The 14,731-nt window shown below is 45.7% G+C and overlaps 1 protein-coding gene across 4 annotated transcripts; it reads left to right on the top strand.

Moving 5' to 3' along the window:
- The first annotated feature begins 517 nt into the window (after nt 1–517).
- LSM14B (LSM family member 14B) lies at nt 518–13,986 on the top strand. 4 transcript variants are annotated; one of them, XM_076351795.1, is made up of 10 exons: nt 518–706; nt 6,140–6,303; nt 6,660–6,795; nt 7,259–7,375; nt 9,166–9,336; nt 9,464–9,541; nt 10,572–10,733; nt 10,913–11,066; nt 12,098–12,277; nt 12,638–13,986. In XM_076351795.1, the coding sequence occupies exons 1-9, from the start codon at nt 586–588 to the stop codon at nt 12,267–12,269; spliced, it is 1,275 nt and encodes a 424-aa protein (XP_076207910.1). In that variant the 5' UTR covers nt 518–585; the 3' UTR covers nt 12,270–12,277; nt 12,638–13,986. The 4 variants fall into 4 exon arrangements, with proteins under 4 accessions (XP_076207910.1, XP_076207909.1, XP_076207912.1 ...); XM_076351794.1 differs by having other exon boundaries at nt 9,461–9,541; XM_076351797.1 differs by lacking the exon at nt 7,259–7,375.
- The last annotated feature ends 745 nt before the right edge of the window (nt 13,987–14,731 follow it).

Below are 14,731 nucleotides of genomic sequence, written 5' to 3'. Positions count from 1 at the left end.
GCGGGGGGGTGGTGCGGGGGAGGCGACACCCCCCCCCCCCCCCGCGTTATGTGACAAAATCTCTGCGACGCGGGTGAGTGGGCAGTGACATGCCGCTCGGCTGTGTCAGTAACGCGACGCGGCGCGGCCCGGCCCGGCCCTGCCGTTACCCGCCGCCGGGCGGGGCCCGCCCCCTGCTCTCCTCAGCCCTGGCGGCTGCGGCGCTGCGCGGGAAGAGCGCGAGCTCTCGCCCCGCCCCGCCTCGCTCCGCCCCGCCCGCAGCGCACGTGGCACCCTCGCCTGGGCTGGTCACGTGACGCGGGCTCCGGGCTTCCCCCCCCTCCTCACCCCCCTCCCTTCCTTCCCCGTCTGACCCCGTCTCCCGTCTGGTCAATAGCAGGCGGCGGCGGCGCATGCGCGGCGGGGCCGCAGCACGCCCCCGCCCTGCCCCCCCCCAGCCCGTCTCCCTCCGCCCTATATAAGGCGGGCGCGGCGGCGCTCCCGGCTCCGCAGTGTGCGTGGGCGGGCGCGGCGGGTCCGCGCGGCGGTGCGGCGACCCGCGCGGCCTCCTCCCTCCCCTCGGCCCGGCCCAGCGCCGCCGCCGCCATGAGTTCGGGGACCCCCTACATCGGCAGCAAGATCAGCCTGATCTCTAAGGCGCAGATCCGCTATGAGGGCATCCTCTACACCATCGACACCGAGAACTCAACCGTGGCGCTGGCCAAGGGTGAGGCGGCGCGGCGGGGCCCTCCCGGGGCGGTGGCGGGGGGTCGGGCCTAGGCTGGCTCTGGCGCCGTCGCCGCGGCCCAGCGCTCGCTGAGGGGACGCAGGGGGGGGCCGCCCGCCTCGCCCGCCGCCTCCGTCCCCTGAACAATGAGCTCGGCCTGGGCGAGGGGCGGCCGGAGCCCGCCCGCCCTGAAGTGTTGCGGCGGGGCCCGCGGCTCGGCCGCGCTTGCGGCCGGGGCGGGGTGCGGGGAGCTGGAGGGGCGGCGGGGTTGGAGCCCCGCGTCTTCGGCGCTGCTGGCTTTCCGTGAGTCAGCATTTGGGAGGCCGCTCCGCGACGCGGGGACGGGCAGGGGCTGTGGCGGGGTCTTGCTGTGCCTACCCGGAGGGGCGCTTGGAGGCGGCGGGGCGGGCAGGGCACGGGATGCTGAGGAGCCCTTGGCTTTCACGGGAAGTTACAAGTCCGCTGAAGAGGAAGAAGAGCTGCCAGCAATGCTGGCTATTGTCAGAACCAGAAAGGTGATGATCTGCATCACAGTTCATGGTTTGGTTCCCCTCCCCTGTCTGTACGTAGATGCCTGGCAGTATCTCAGTGCTTGGTTTGAGCAGGGCCCCAGTCCAGTGCTGGGGAAAACAAGAGTTGCTGTTGATGTGTCTTTGTTCCTTTCATGATCAATGACTGGACTCTGCTCAGGTGAAGGGCGTGAGAGCTCCTGTACAGAGCGCTGTGGGGTATCTGCACGTGGGTCTGGCTCTTCCTACCTCGCAGGCTTTGCATCTTGTTTCCCTGTAGAAATACTGATCTTTATCTTCTACTTAAATGGTGTCATTTGGATTCGGTTGTCACCTGTGCTGGGAACTCCTGTATTTACTCTGAGAAAAACCTGTCCTGTCTTGTTTAGTCTCTCGAACAAGATCTTATTTCTGTACTGCTTTTAATGTCCAGCTTTGCTACTCCAGCTAAGGTGCATCAGCTTTTTCTTTCCCTGAGTTTTGTCAATCTCTGTTCTGGGAAGTTCTCACCTTCATTGCCTTCAGCAACCCATCAGGATTGTCCATAAACCAAACATCTTTTGTTTTGAAAGACTACCTGCTGGCATGAGACACTGACTTTCCTGATTCTCAGCTATCCTCAAGGCAGCCTGTGCCACAGTATTTATTCAGTATAACATTTATGTGATGCTGGACATGAGTACTTGACACGTATTAGTGTGTATTCTGAAGTTAAAAATGTGAGTTTTCCTAAATTTGCTTTTTTCCTAGTGACATAGCTGTTTGTTTAAATGTACAAATGGAGCTATTTATGTTAGTGTTTCATTCAAAGTAATTGAGAGTGTGCTGGTTTTGGCTGGGATAGAGTTAATTTTCTTCCTAGTAGCTAGGATGGGGCTGTGTTTTGGATTTGTGCTGGAAACAGTGTTGATAACACGGGGATGTTTTCGTTACTGCTGAGCAGTGCTGACACAGAGTCAAGGCCTTTTCTGCCTCTCACCCCACCCCACCAGCGAGCAGGCTGGGGGGCGCAAGAAGCTGGGAGGGGACACAGCCGGGACAGCTGACCCCAACTGACCCAAGGGACATTCCACACCATATGGCGTCATGCTCAGCATAGAAAGCTGGGGGAAGAAGAAGGAAGGGGGGGCGTTTGGAGCGATGGCGTTTGTCTTCCCAAGTCACCGTTAGGCGTGATGGAGCCCTGCTTTCCTGGAGATGGCTGAACACCTGCCTGCCGATGGGAAGCAGTGAATGAATCCCTTGTTTTGCTTTGCTTGCGTGCGTGGCTTTTGCTTTCCCTATTAAACTGTCTTTATCTCAACCCACGAGTTTTCTCACTTTTACCCTTCTGATTCTCTCCCCCATCCCACCGGGGGAGTGAGCGAGCGGCTGGGTGGGGCTCAGTTGCCGGCTGGGGTTAAACCACGACAGAGAGGTTGCAAGCAGGATGCAATTCCTTTACTGTATGTGGTGTTTTTCAAAGGCATATGTGATTAAAGTGCTTTATGGTGTGGAAAAGTACGTGCTCTGTATAAGATTTCTGTCAGTTCATGTATTTATTGGTCTCTTAGTGTTCAGTTTTGATGAACTGGAATGCCTAAGAAGTAGTTGTTACAATGGACGGAGAATACATTTTTCCCCACTTAAAGTGCTGCTCTATCAACTTTACAGTACAAACCCTGCTTTTCATTTTAGCTCGGAGGGTTTTTTAAATTTAGAGACTTTATATCAAAATTAGTGTCAGAATTATAAACATAGCAACAATGTTGAAGTTGGTGACAGCAATATCAACCCTGTGCTTTGGGGGGACAGTGGTTTAAAACACTTGATCTCTGAAGGGTTAGAAGAACCATGAATTACTGACATGTGGTTGAAGTTGTCCAGATAGCTAGTAAATTATTATTAAGCCCTAGATGCCACTGTTTAAGGCTCAGACAACTTCAGTATGTAATGCAAGTGCTATTCTCTTGACTTTTATCATCTGAGTGATACGAAGAAAAATTTAGGTTGAAAAAGACCTCAGGAAGAAATCTGGTTCAGCCTCTTACTCGAAGCCGGACTAACTTCAATTGATTTGTATTTGGTTCCTGTTAAATCTCAACATATGCACAATGTCTTAAACACTGGATAAGGAGATTCCATGTGCTTAATTAAGCACTGCAAGAAAGTTGTCTGTCTTGTTAGATGCTAAACTTAAATTGCAAACAAAGGAAGTTTAAACCCATTACTATCCTGTCAGCAGTGAACATCAGAAACTTACTCCCCCTTCTGTAGAAGTCTGAAGAAACTAGAGTTTTTGAGCAAGAAATACCCACGTAAGCTCTGCTTTCCAGACATCCAGTCACTCTTGTTATGCTTCCTGACCCTCCAGAAGTCTAGCTCAACAGAGCCCTACACATGAATACAAACTGTATTGTAAAACACTAGCTGCAGCATGGTGTGGGATTGATTTCCTGTTCATCTGTAAACAATAGTCACTGTAACTCTTCATGGGAGACAGCCCTTTGGACCTCCGCAGAAACTTAAAGCTGTACTTTGTGATGTGCCAGAAACCATTAAACACTTCAAATGCAAGGGCAGGCATGCTCAACTCCTACAGCCCTTTCAAATGCCCTCGCTGCTGTTTTGTCTACAACAAGGACATAGTTTTCCACCTTTTTAGTTAGAATCATAGAATCGTTTAGGTTGGAAAAGACCTTTAAGATCATCAAGTCCAACCATAAACCTAGCACTGCCAAGTCCACCACTAAACCATGTCCCCGAGCACCACATCTACACGTCTTTTAAATACTTCCAGGGATGGTGACTCCACCATTTCCCTGGGCAGACTGTTCCAATGCTTGACAACCCTTTCGGTGAAGAAAGTTTTCCTCATGTCCAATCTAAACCTCCCCTGGTGCAACTTGAGGCTGTTTCCTCTTGTCCTATCGCTTGTTACTTGGGAGAAGAGACTGACCCCCACCTCGCTACAACCTCCTTTCAGGTAGTTGTAGCCACCTTGGGACCAGCCAGCTGCGAAGCTGCCTGGACAGCTTTGGGCTTTGCAGGTCACATGTTTCTCCATGTGGAAGCTGACAGGCTGATCCTGGTGCTCAGAGAAGGTGTGCTTTCCAAGCTAGCTGTGGGATTCTGCAGTAGTCCCTGGATAGCTTTAGTATGTCTTGCCATGAGCTGTGTGCTGTAATTAATCTTGAACGGGGATATCAGTGGTACAGTTCATATCTAAAAGGCCATAAGCATTGCTTTCAGTTTATAATCTGCTTGTAGTTGACTAGGTTACAGCTGTAATATGATCAAACAGCAGCTGGAGATCTAAAATAACTTGGAGAGGTTATATACCCTAGGAACTAATGGAAGACAGTCATTCAAAGGAAGTGACTGACAGCTTGTCCTTGCACCAGTTAAGATTCCCTTCCAGTTAGGTGTAAGCTGAGGTGCTCAACAGCATCAGCGTGATAGGGACAAAGTTTGGCATTGACCTGCTGTATCCGGAGCTACTGCTCCTTGTGAGCTGACATACATGTTGATCAGAGGTGAAGACCGCTTGCAGCACTAGCTGCTGCTTGGTGGGGGGAACCACCTGGATACAGCTTTTCATCTCTGAGAACAGGACTCTTGATGCGTAGCTCTGTCTACAACCGTCAACACTCCTAGTAAGTTAGTAAGAGTATAGTGTACCGGGGATGCTCGACACTGGGGTTGAGTGGGTCCACTTTTTTGCTGCCCTTTTTCTGGGGAAGCTGTAGTGCCCCCTGTCCCCTATCATCCATGTGACAGGGCTGTCTGCTTATATCTTTCCAGCTGTGCAGTGGGAATGGCAGCTGGCTGGCACATGACCACAGATGGTGACATGGCAGGTGCTTGTGAAAGGTCTGTTAAAGACATAATTTGTAAAGGTACTGCAGGAATCGTGGCATGTCCTGGTGGAGAGGTTGAGTACTTCTATGGTAACCTGTTAGAAGCAATTGATGCAACTCCAATACAGAATTCTTCTATTGGCAGAAAGCATACATCAAACCAGTATGTGCTGGTGCTTATCTGAACTGGCAAAGCCTCGCAAAGACAGAAAACAACTAGACTAGTAAACTTGATGAGCTTCTGTAACTTGTGGCTGAAATGTCAAGCTTTCATATGTCAGTGATGTAACTATGCTACCTATTTTCCTGCACTAACAATTCAGTAAGTCTGAGCCTGACTTCCTCTTCTTTAATGGCTCAAATTAATTTATGCTTCTACCTGGTAACTGGTAGCTGCCACACAGTCAACTGCAGCTTTTTTCCCACTCTAATGTGTAACATCATTGGTTAGTACCTGCTCAAGCGTTCCAATAGCTGGGACTCAGTAAAGCCTCAGTAGGCACTGAGGTTTTGGATTTATCACTAAAAGCTTGCTTCGTAGTCAGTGGATATTAATAATAAAACCAGTGGCATGGAGTAGAGAGAATTTTAATAGGAAGCTCTTGTCATTGATAAAACTTTACCTCTATCTGTATAATAAAAACATGAAACCAAAGGTGCAACTTTGAGCTCTAAAGGCTTCTAAGATTTTTTTCCCCTGCTGCTTCAGGGGCCTCTCCTGTGGTCTCTTGCAGTGGCAGTTGTCTCAAGCTGAATGCTTACATAGGACAGGGGCTGGGGAGGGAAGGGGAATATGGCAGTGTAGCACTGTGGGGAAGTCCTCAGTTTTGGAGTAGGATTCTTCACTCCAGCTGGTCTATGGTCTTTACCTTCACAGCTTGATATAAACAAAACTGTTTATACAGTTTATGCATTTGAGGGAACAGATGTGTGCGATAAGGAGATTCAGAGTTCTGGAGGTAACCTTTTTTTTTTTTGTTACTTTTGGCAAGTATTACAAAAGTACTTTTTAATTGCGTAAGTCTTAACTTACACAATGCTGCAATGGTAATACTGGACTAATAGTAATCTTTCTAATGCTAAAGTGCGATCCTTTGGTACTGAAGACCGGCCCACAGACAGACCTGCTCCTCCAAGGGAAGAAATCTATGAATACATTATTTTTCGAGGAAGTGACATCAAAGACATCACTGTCTGTGAACCTCCAAAAGCTCAACATACTCTGCCACAAGATCCTGCCATTGTCCAAGTAAGTTAGCCTGAAGTGTTGATTGGAAGCTATGATAAAACGTTGGTGATGAAAGACTTGATTTTGGTATAAACTTATAAAAATGAAGGCCGGTACGTGTCTCCAGGAATCTTCAGATTGAAGCATCCTGAATTTTGTTGTAATGTTTAAAATAGCAGCAGCATTAAAGACTTCAGTCAACAAAAGCCAGAGCTAGTTTACCTAGCTGAGAATGCAGGAAAATCATAAAGAGGTAAACTAACCCTTCTCGGTATTTACTTAAGCTTTAGTAATGCTGTATGTGAAGTAGAGAATCACTGCCAAAGCAAGTTGACTTCTGGACGCTGTAAATGGAAATGTACTTTGTCTTGTTACAGTCTTCACTGGGCTCTGCCTCTACATCATCCTTTCAGCCACATGTGCCTTACAGCCCGTTTAGAGGTATGCCACCTTACAGCCAGCTTGCTGCCAGCTCTTTACTTAGCCAGCAGTATGCAGCTTCGTTAGGTTTAGGTAAGTAAAAACTTTACTTGCTAGAATAAAGGTACAGTCCTTGTATGCAGCTACTGTGAAACCAAATAACAGTAACTAACACTGAATTCCTTGCCAAGTGTCAGGCTGCAACAAGCAGTAAATAAGTAGTTAACAACTTTGTGCAATGATCTTATTGCAAGGAGGCCTGCGTTTCACTTAGACACAGACGGACACGAAAGAAGGAAACAAACTAAACAGCTAAAGTTTCTTTCTGAAAGTAATGTGAATAGCTAACAGTTGAGGCCAGCTCATTTCTAACCTAACATACCTTACCTATACATCACATGTAAAAAGAACTTGTATTCCCAGAATGGACTGTAAATAAGCTGCTCTAATGCTGTTCTAGAGATTCTTGTATCTCTTTCCAAGTCCTTCAGGTGTTTCACTACCTTGTATCTTATCCATATATCTTTGCTTTCTCTTCTTCCCTCTATCTCTTTAGAGAAATTGGTAAGCCCTCCAGCATCAGCAGCTGCTTCCAGCCCTAGTTCTTCTCCGTCTCCACAACCTGTTTCAGAGCCTGACATGTCTTCAGAGCCCCATCAGCTCTCTTCCAAGGGTAACAGCAGTTTGAGGACTCCAAATATTTGGAAGAACTGCATGGCACTTGCAAACACGCTGTTCTTGTTAACCCCTCCTAGAATGATAGTACTTATATGGGTAATGCTAGTAGAACTAGTTTGTTCTCAGCTATTTTTGCCTTTCATTACATGAAGTATTCCTCCTGTCCTAGAAGTCTCAATTAGAGAGACAGGAGGAAAAAAGTACAGGACAGCGGATCCTCTTGTGTAAGTATCAGGAAAGGGCTGAGGTTTAGGGATGTTGATGTGCTGCATCCTGTCCAGGAACATGTGTCACCTTAGAGACTGGGCAAGGAATTAATTAGTCTTTCCTGGAAAGACAAGCACACTGCTTAAATTGTGGGTGGCCTTGCTGTTAGAGACATAGCTTAATAGAAAATTCAGGAGTATTGCTATAAATGAGGAAATATCAGGATAGATTTCATGCATGATGGGGCATAGTACCTTGTCAAGACTCCCAATTAGCAGAGCATGACTAACAGTAAGCAATTTCTGAGTTGTGATAAGCTGAGATAACATAGTTCTGGGTGCTTGCTTCTATGTGTAAAAACTTTTAAAGGAGGTTGAGTAGCGATACTAGACTGACCATCCTCAGAGCAGAGAGACCAGGTGCAGCCTGCATTTAAACATGGTAATTAGTTTCATCTGTTTTTAACTTAAGCATGTGTGCTTGTGTTGGCATGAAACTGTTTTTACTTACTCTCTGGTTTTGGCCATCTATCTGTACGTACTTTCTCAATATTCTGGCTAAGCTTTGAAACTTTCTCATGTTAAACTTGCACAGCAGCTTTGTCCTACTGAATAATTCTTAGGATATGTCTGTCTTCCTTGCAAGTTTTCCAGGTGAACATTAACTGGGAACCTGCATGATGTTACCTACTGGGTATATCTCATGTGGAGAAGTGTCAGTGGCTTGGTTTGTGTGTACTCTTCAGCTTTCCACTTTTCTTGCTCTTAAAGTATGTTCAAAGTTTGCTTCCAAGCAGTTCTTATGCATAACTACATAAACCTGTAGTACTCCAAAACTTCTAATTAAATCTAGAATGCAGTGTTTCTTCTGAGTACTGAAGACTGTCACTTTTTAATATAATTGGTGTAAGGTATACCAAACCATGAAAAGTATTTACATGTTTTGTAGTGTGAATAAATAAGCCTGGATGGAAGAGCAACAGAAGTCTTGGTAACACTTTGGCCTTGACCAAGAAGGAATTTAAAAGGGTAACTTTGAGATCCTGGTCTGGTTTCAGGTTTTCTTTGTCTGAAAGCTAACAATAAGCAATGAAGTTGAAGGACTTCTAAAAATGGCTTACAAAATGGGATAAGTTGAGGTGGTTAAGCTTTTGCTGCAAAACTTTTTTGATGAAGTGGGGAAGCTTTCTTGAGCAGTTTCAAAATGGTGGATTTTTGCTTCAGATTTAAAGTATCGTGTAAAGTAAAATCCTGCATAACCAAGGATACACCTTGAATTAGATTTTGGTATAAACTGTCTAAGAGACTGACCTGGCTTGCTTATCTAATGTGTGTCTAACTTTGGATTAAGAAATAAATGGGTAGATTTCCTGATTTTAAGCCTCTGAATTTGAGAGCCGCGACTTGTATGGCAGTAGTGCCTTACCTAGTGTATATGCCACTTAAACATAGCATGTAACGATAAACACTCAAGGCTTTGAGTAATTCTTGACAAAACGGTTTCTCCATAGAAGTGGGTAGGGTTTGAATAGCATTGGCATGTTTTCTGAGAGGCACTTAATCATTGGGATTTTTCCAGGTGCTGGCTTTCCTTCTGTTCACCCAGTCCGCAAAAGCCCCATGGTAGAGCAGGCTGTTCAGACTGGCCCAGTTGACAACATGAATTCACAAAAGCCACCCCCAGTGAAAGTAACTCCAGGGGTTCAGCGCAACGGACGGCAGGTTCCACAGGGCAGCAGTAAGGCAAATGGTATGTGTGCACCACTTCATCTTTAAAGTGCTGTTTTGAAGCATCCTTCAAAGGTGCATAGCAAGACTAAACTGTTTCAGTTTTGTTCTTGTGCTCCTTTATTAAGTTTATCCTTCTTGTTCAGTAGATACAGTTCAGGCAGCACCTGTGCAAACCCAAGGACAGGTGAATGATGAAAACAGAAGGCCTCAAAGGAGAAGATCAGGTAGGTTAACCTGACACTACACAGTCGCGTTAGCCTATAAAGGCAAATATTGTTAATTTCAGTGAAGGATTATCAGACAGAAGATTGAGAGCAAGATAAAGCTTGATAAGGCTTTGGGCAGCCAGAGATGCATCCCTAAAAATAGGTTCTGGGGTCACAGAAGTTAGAACATTCCAGGGTCAGAATTCTACTGTCTTTCCTAGAAACTTGAAGGTATGTTACACAAATTGATACTATGAGTTGGCAGCAGCAACTAGATTTCTCTGAAACCTGAAGTATTTTTACTGGGAAGGGCAGCCTGTTTAAGAATTTCCAGAGCTCTTGGAACTGAGAGGAACTATGGATCCCTCACTTCCATAGAGCAGAGCTTTTATCTCAAGACTGCAGTTTAAGCACAGGTCAAAAGAAAGTGAAATTAAATTCGAACAGATATTTCTGCCCAAGCAAAATGAGAAAAGGCAGGAAACAAAAGTTCAGACTCTCGGGTCTTCAAATTAATTTGCCTGAAGGCAGCACTGTAGAAGGGGTTACAGCTTTTCCAAAAAGGAGTTGATAGCTTCTCAGTTGGAAACCAGAAGCTATACAAATACAAGCTGCTTTTGTGGGTAGATGAGTCTTGGGTGGATTTTCTGAAACCAGTGACCTGCTCCTCTTTGCTATCATGACAGGTTTGTAGACTGTACCATGCTTGCAGATGAATAGCAGACAGCAAAGATAGTTTTCCCTGCTTCCCTCAGCTTTTCTTGGGATAGTAGTTGTTCTGATTTCCTCTCCTCACACTGGAGGGAAAGTTGGGTATACTCTGTCTTAATGGTAAGACTGACATCCAGGGATGTTTTGCAGAAAGTTAAAGTATTGCTGTAATGTGTCTTCTACAGCCAAGTTCAGAAATTACTTTCAAAGAGGTGTGGCCTAACTACAGGACTAGAAGCCAGCAACTCCTGAGTTCTAACCTTGGTTTGCTCTGGTCTTGAGCAAGTCATTTAACCTCCCTGTGCGTTACCAAGTGTTTAAACTCTCCTGCTTTCAGGAAACAGGAGAACCAGAAACCGTTCTAGAGGACAAAACAGACCAACTACTGTGAAGGAAAATACAATAAAGTTTGAAGGTGACTTTGACTTTGAAAGTGCAAATGCACAATTCAACAGAGAGGAACTTGATAAAGAATTCAAGAAGAAACTAAACTTTAAAGGTTTGTGACTGCATTAAATGTGAATCACTGAGCTAGTAGTAAACACTGCATAGACAAACTCGTTCTGAGAAACTGCATGATTACATGTGGCAGCATCTCAAATCTTGTTTGAGGGAGCAAGAGAACAGATGGCTCTTCAGTATGCATCAAGGAAGTGTAATACGTTTTATTATCTTCAGATGACAAAGCAGAGACGGGGGAAGAAAAAGGGGACCCTGGAGTGGCAACTCAAAACAATGACGGTAATGCAGAGGAGGATCTTCTGGGACCCAACTGCTATTATGATAAATCCAAGTCTTTCTTTGACAACATTTCTTCAGAACTGAAATCTAGGTGAGTGTTTTCCAAAAGCTTGCTTTTTTAATGCAATTTTAGGCATAGAATTCTAGACATAATCTATGTCACATGGTTTAATTCTTTAAAAATCTTAGAATGCAAGAAAGTCAGCAAAGCCGTCTTTTTAGAAGGGAGTATTGTCATACACTTGATGGCTCACGGGTGATATTAACCAAGCTTCATGCAGTGGAATCAAACAAAAAGCAAGGATTTAGGCAGATACTGATACGCTTGCCTAAACTATGATACAGGAATTTCCAGTTCTGTTTCCCAGCACTGACTTTGAACCCATTGATTTTAAACAAATTTCTTATCTCGTTTGTGGGAGACGGCATCGGGGTCATGCTGTGCTGAAGGTGGTGCAACTTGCAGACAGGAGCAAGCTAAGCCTGGAGTTTGGGCAGAGGGGAGGTCAGGTCTGTCTGTGGAAATGCATTATATTAAATGTTGGGAATATTAAGAGAAAGCTTCGTCTTTTGCTGCTGACACTGATGTTATCAACTGCTTGGTGGAGTTAGACACCCCTTTAGTGTCAGTATGTGAAATTCCCTTGGTAATGTCTCTGCTTCCCTTCAGCAAAGCTTGCTTCCGAGTGCTCGCTGTACGGCGTTCAGGGCTAGGCAGGCTCTGCTAAGGAAGAAGCGCACTGGTGCTGTGGAGCTACCTCCGTAGCAGTCTGCTGAACCTCTGTTGTGACAGGGCTTCCCGGGTTTCTGGAGAGGCTTCACTGAGTCAAGAGTTTGTATTTTTCAAAAAAACAAGATAGGGTTTGAAATGCTAGTGAGACTGTGTTCAACCCTTTTCTAGGCCCATCTTTAGTTTTCTGGTATGAAAGTAGCTTACAAAAGCCAACAGCTGTCACTTCCAAATCCATGCTTAGCAGAGGAACTGAGTTAGTGAGCATGTGTATGCTGCAGCTTGTTCTTGTTGCAGTTCAGTTCAACGAAATAGGGTGCTTGAAGCTTCCCAGCTAAATGAGTTGGCGACTATTTAACGTTTATATTGCATCTGAATGCAGTCTTGTTCAGTTCTAGGCGTACCACGTGGGCTGAAGAAAGGAAGCTCAATACAGAGACATTTGGAGTGTCTGGACGGTTCCTTCGCGGCCGCAGCTTTCGTGGTGGATTTCGAGGTGGAAGGGGTAGCGGAGCAGCAAGGCGAAACCAAACCACTCACAGAGCTGGTACTGGCAGAGTGTAACTTCAGAGGCAAGTTTTTTAGCAAGAATAAATAGTGTCTCTGAGCCAGGTTTGTCTCTTATTCCTTGCCTGAACTGTCTGTGCAACCTCTTGCTCTCCAGTCTCATGGATATATCAAGAATTGTTCCTTATTGTATCTGATCTGTCCTTCGAAGTGGTAGAAGGAAATATGAGCGGTTTTAACACGTTGATTGTTCTGTTGATTTCTTGGGCTAGCCTTCTGTCTGAGACAGCAAGAGCTGCTTCTTCGGGCCAAGTCTCTAGCTAAGCATTTCAGTTGATACATGGGTGTGAACTTTGCTGCTTTTCTTTTTCCTGGGAGAAGATCCCCATGATACCAAATCTAATTCTGCCTTTTTTTCTGAATAGGTTCTAACATCTCTCCTGAGAGGATGAAACTGTATATAGAAAGAAAGCAACCAACTGCTGCACTAATGTGGGAAAATGGTTCATATTGTTTACTGTCTCAGCTCAAGCGACAGAACTTCATGTACTACTGCTTATATTCTGGACTTACTTTGGACCAGCAAATGTCAGCTGGAATATTCTTTGGAAGAGGGAATGTGTTCAGGGGTACCTTCTTCAGGGTGTCTTTTTTGTTTGTGTTTTGTTTTTTTTTTTTTAAGTGCAGACTAACTTACATGGTTCTTCTTTCTGGGTCTTTCAAAGGCTGCTATAGTCTAAGCTTAAAGTCAGACTCCTTTTCTGAACCCTGAAGAAGATAAATCATGCTATTTTAACATGGAACCAAAGCTCACTTGAAATAAACCAGCTATAATTTGTTTGTTCTGAGTAACCAAATGGATTCTTTGGTGCTGCTGGTCTCACTGTTCTCAGCAGCAGGTGTGAAGTAGCACTTGGTATCTGGAAGAGTGGATTCCTGGTGCTGGGGAGTTATGTATATTGTCACTTGGGAATACTGGATTGTTGATCATGTAGTAGTGTAACTGACTGTGCAACTGTTTGTCGGCTGGTACTCAGGTGGAGGTACTGCAGGTTTACACAGAACCGTGACTCTCCCTCGAGCTGAAGGGGGCTGGGTGTTCCCAGAGGCTTGGAGCTCCTTACTGGGTCAGGGCAGTGTGGGGGGACAGTGTGCTGTGCCCTCGGCGGGACAGGAGCGGCAAGTGTCTCCGCTCCTGTGCTCAGAATAAAGCGTTTTTGGCAGTAGTTGACTGTCTGGGAAGGAAACCCGAAGCTCTGACTTCTTGCCTCAGTTTGTGCCTCGCTCATAGGTGGTACCAAATGCAAACAGTTCTCTGTACACTAGTAGACTGTGGTGGAACACTATGGAATGTTTTCATTAAACTAGGGATGGGAGTCCATATAATGAAGCTTAACAGATGGGCATGTTTAATTTGTTTCCTCTATACCCCCCCATACTGTAAATAGTTTAGTTGTTTTTCTTTTGTTTTTAAAAATCTGTATGTGGGGAGAGGGGCTGGGAGGGGGGGTTACGTTTGTTTGCATGAATAAGTGGGTTAAATTGCTATAGGCATGTGTCCCTTTTTCGGTTGGTAGGGAATTTTGTTGAAAAAGCACCTTGATGACTGAACCCCTTACATAGCTAGAATTTTTTAGTTATGCATTGACCTAGGTTACTGTAAAAGCTTGGATTTATTTTTGTAGGACTTTATTGCTAAGAATTAGAACATAGCAGTGGGGCTGCTCTTTGGAGTAATGTAAATTGTAATTATAATAAACATGTAAATGTTTAACGTTTCCCTCCTACTTTGTTTTGTACGTAGCTCAGTAACATCAGTCTGTGCAGCTTGTCAGGTGCCTGTCCCAGCAGGGCTCTAACCCGAGTCAGAGAAGACGGGGCTGCAGGGTTCTGGCAGGCCTGGAAAGCGTTACACAGTATTTGAAATGGGCTTAAAAACCCTAATCCCAGCGCTGACCCCCTTGTCACTGTTACCCTGTGTTCTGTGTTCCGGCTCTCTTGTTGAGGGATCTGCCTAATTGAGTGTTCCTCTTGTCCAAACCGCCCGGAGCGTGCACCGTGCTGTGTGACTACCTGGCAGAGCCCGACTCCTTGGGCTGGTGGGGTGACTAGAGCTTGTTTTGGGTGGTAGTGCTGCTGGTTCAGTAGCCACAAATGCCTTCAGTATCTGGGCTCATACCAGCAAAACAGGGCGTGTGCTGAAACCGCTTACTTGGAAGCTGCTGCAAGCCTCTAATTTCTCTGCTGACAAAACATTAAGTGTAAAGATGGAATTGCGCTGCCAGAGTCAACTGACTTGTTTGAGGTAGCTGTGGCAAAATGGGAAATCATCATTAACTTCTGTGTGATAATGCCTTTTCATTTATTTTTAAGGCAGTAATTCCCCTTGTTTCTACTGTAAAGCCTCGGAGCTAATACGTAAGACACAGTCATTGTTCCTGCTGAAGTTACTGTACCACAGATGTGTCCCAGCCTCTCCAGTCGAGCACTGTACAGTCGAGCACTGTACCTGGCTCATT

The sequence above is a fragment of the Aptenodytes patagonicus genome, chromosome 14 (genome assembly GCF_965638725.1).
Source record: "Aptenodytes patagonicus chromosome 14, bAptPat1.pri.cur, whole genome shotgun sequence".
Lineage (NCBI taxonomy): Eukaryota > Metazoa > Chordata > Aves > Sphenisciformes > Spheniscidae > Aptenodytes > Aptenodytes patagonicus.
This window is presented reverse-complemented; position numbering and strand designations above follow the sequence as displayed.

Coding starts and splice junctions, on each gene's coding strand:
- LSM14B (XM_076351794.1), top strand. CDS start 586: ATGAGTTCGGGGACCCCCTACATCGGCAGCAAGATCAGCCTGATCTCT. Junction 707..6,139: donor AACCGTGGCGCTGGCCAAGG/GTGAGGCGGCGC, acceptor CTAATGCTAAAG/TGCGATCCTTTGGTACTGAA. Junction 6,796..7,258: donor TGCAGCTTCGTTAGGTTTAG/GTAAGTAAAAAC, acceptor CTATCTCTTTAG/AGAAATTGGTAAGCCCTCCA.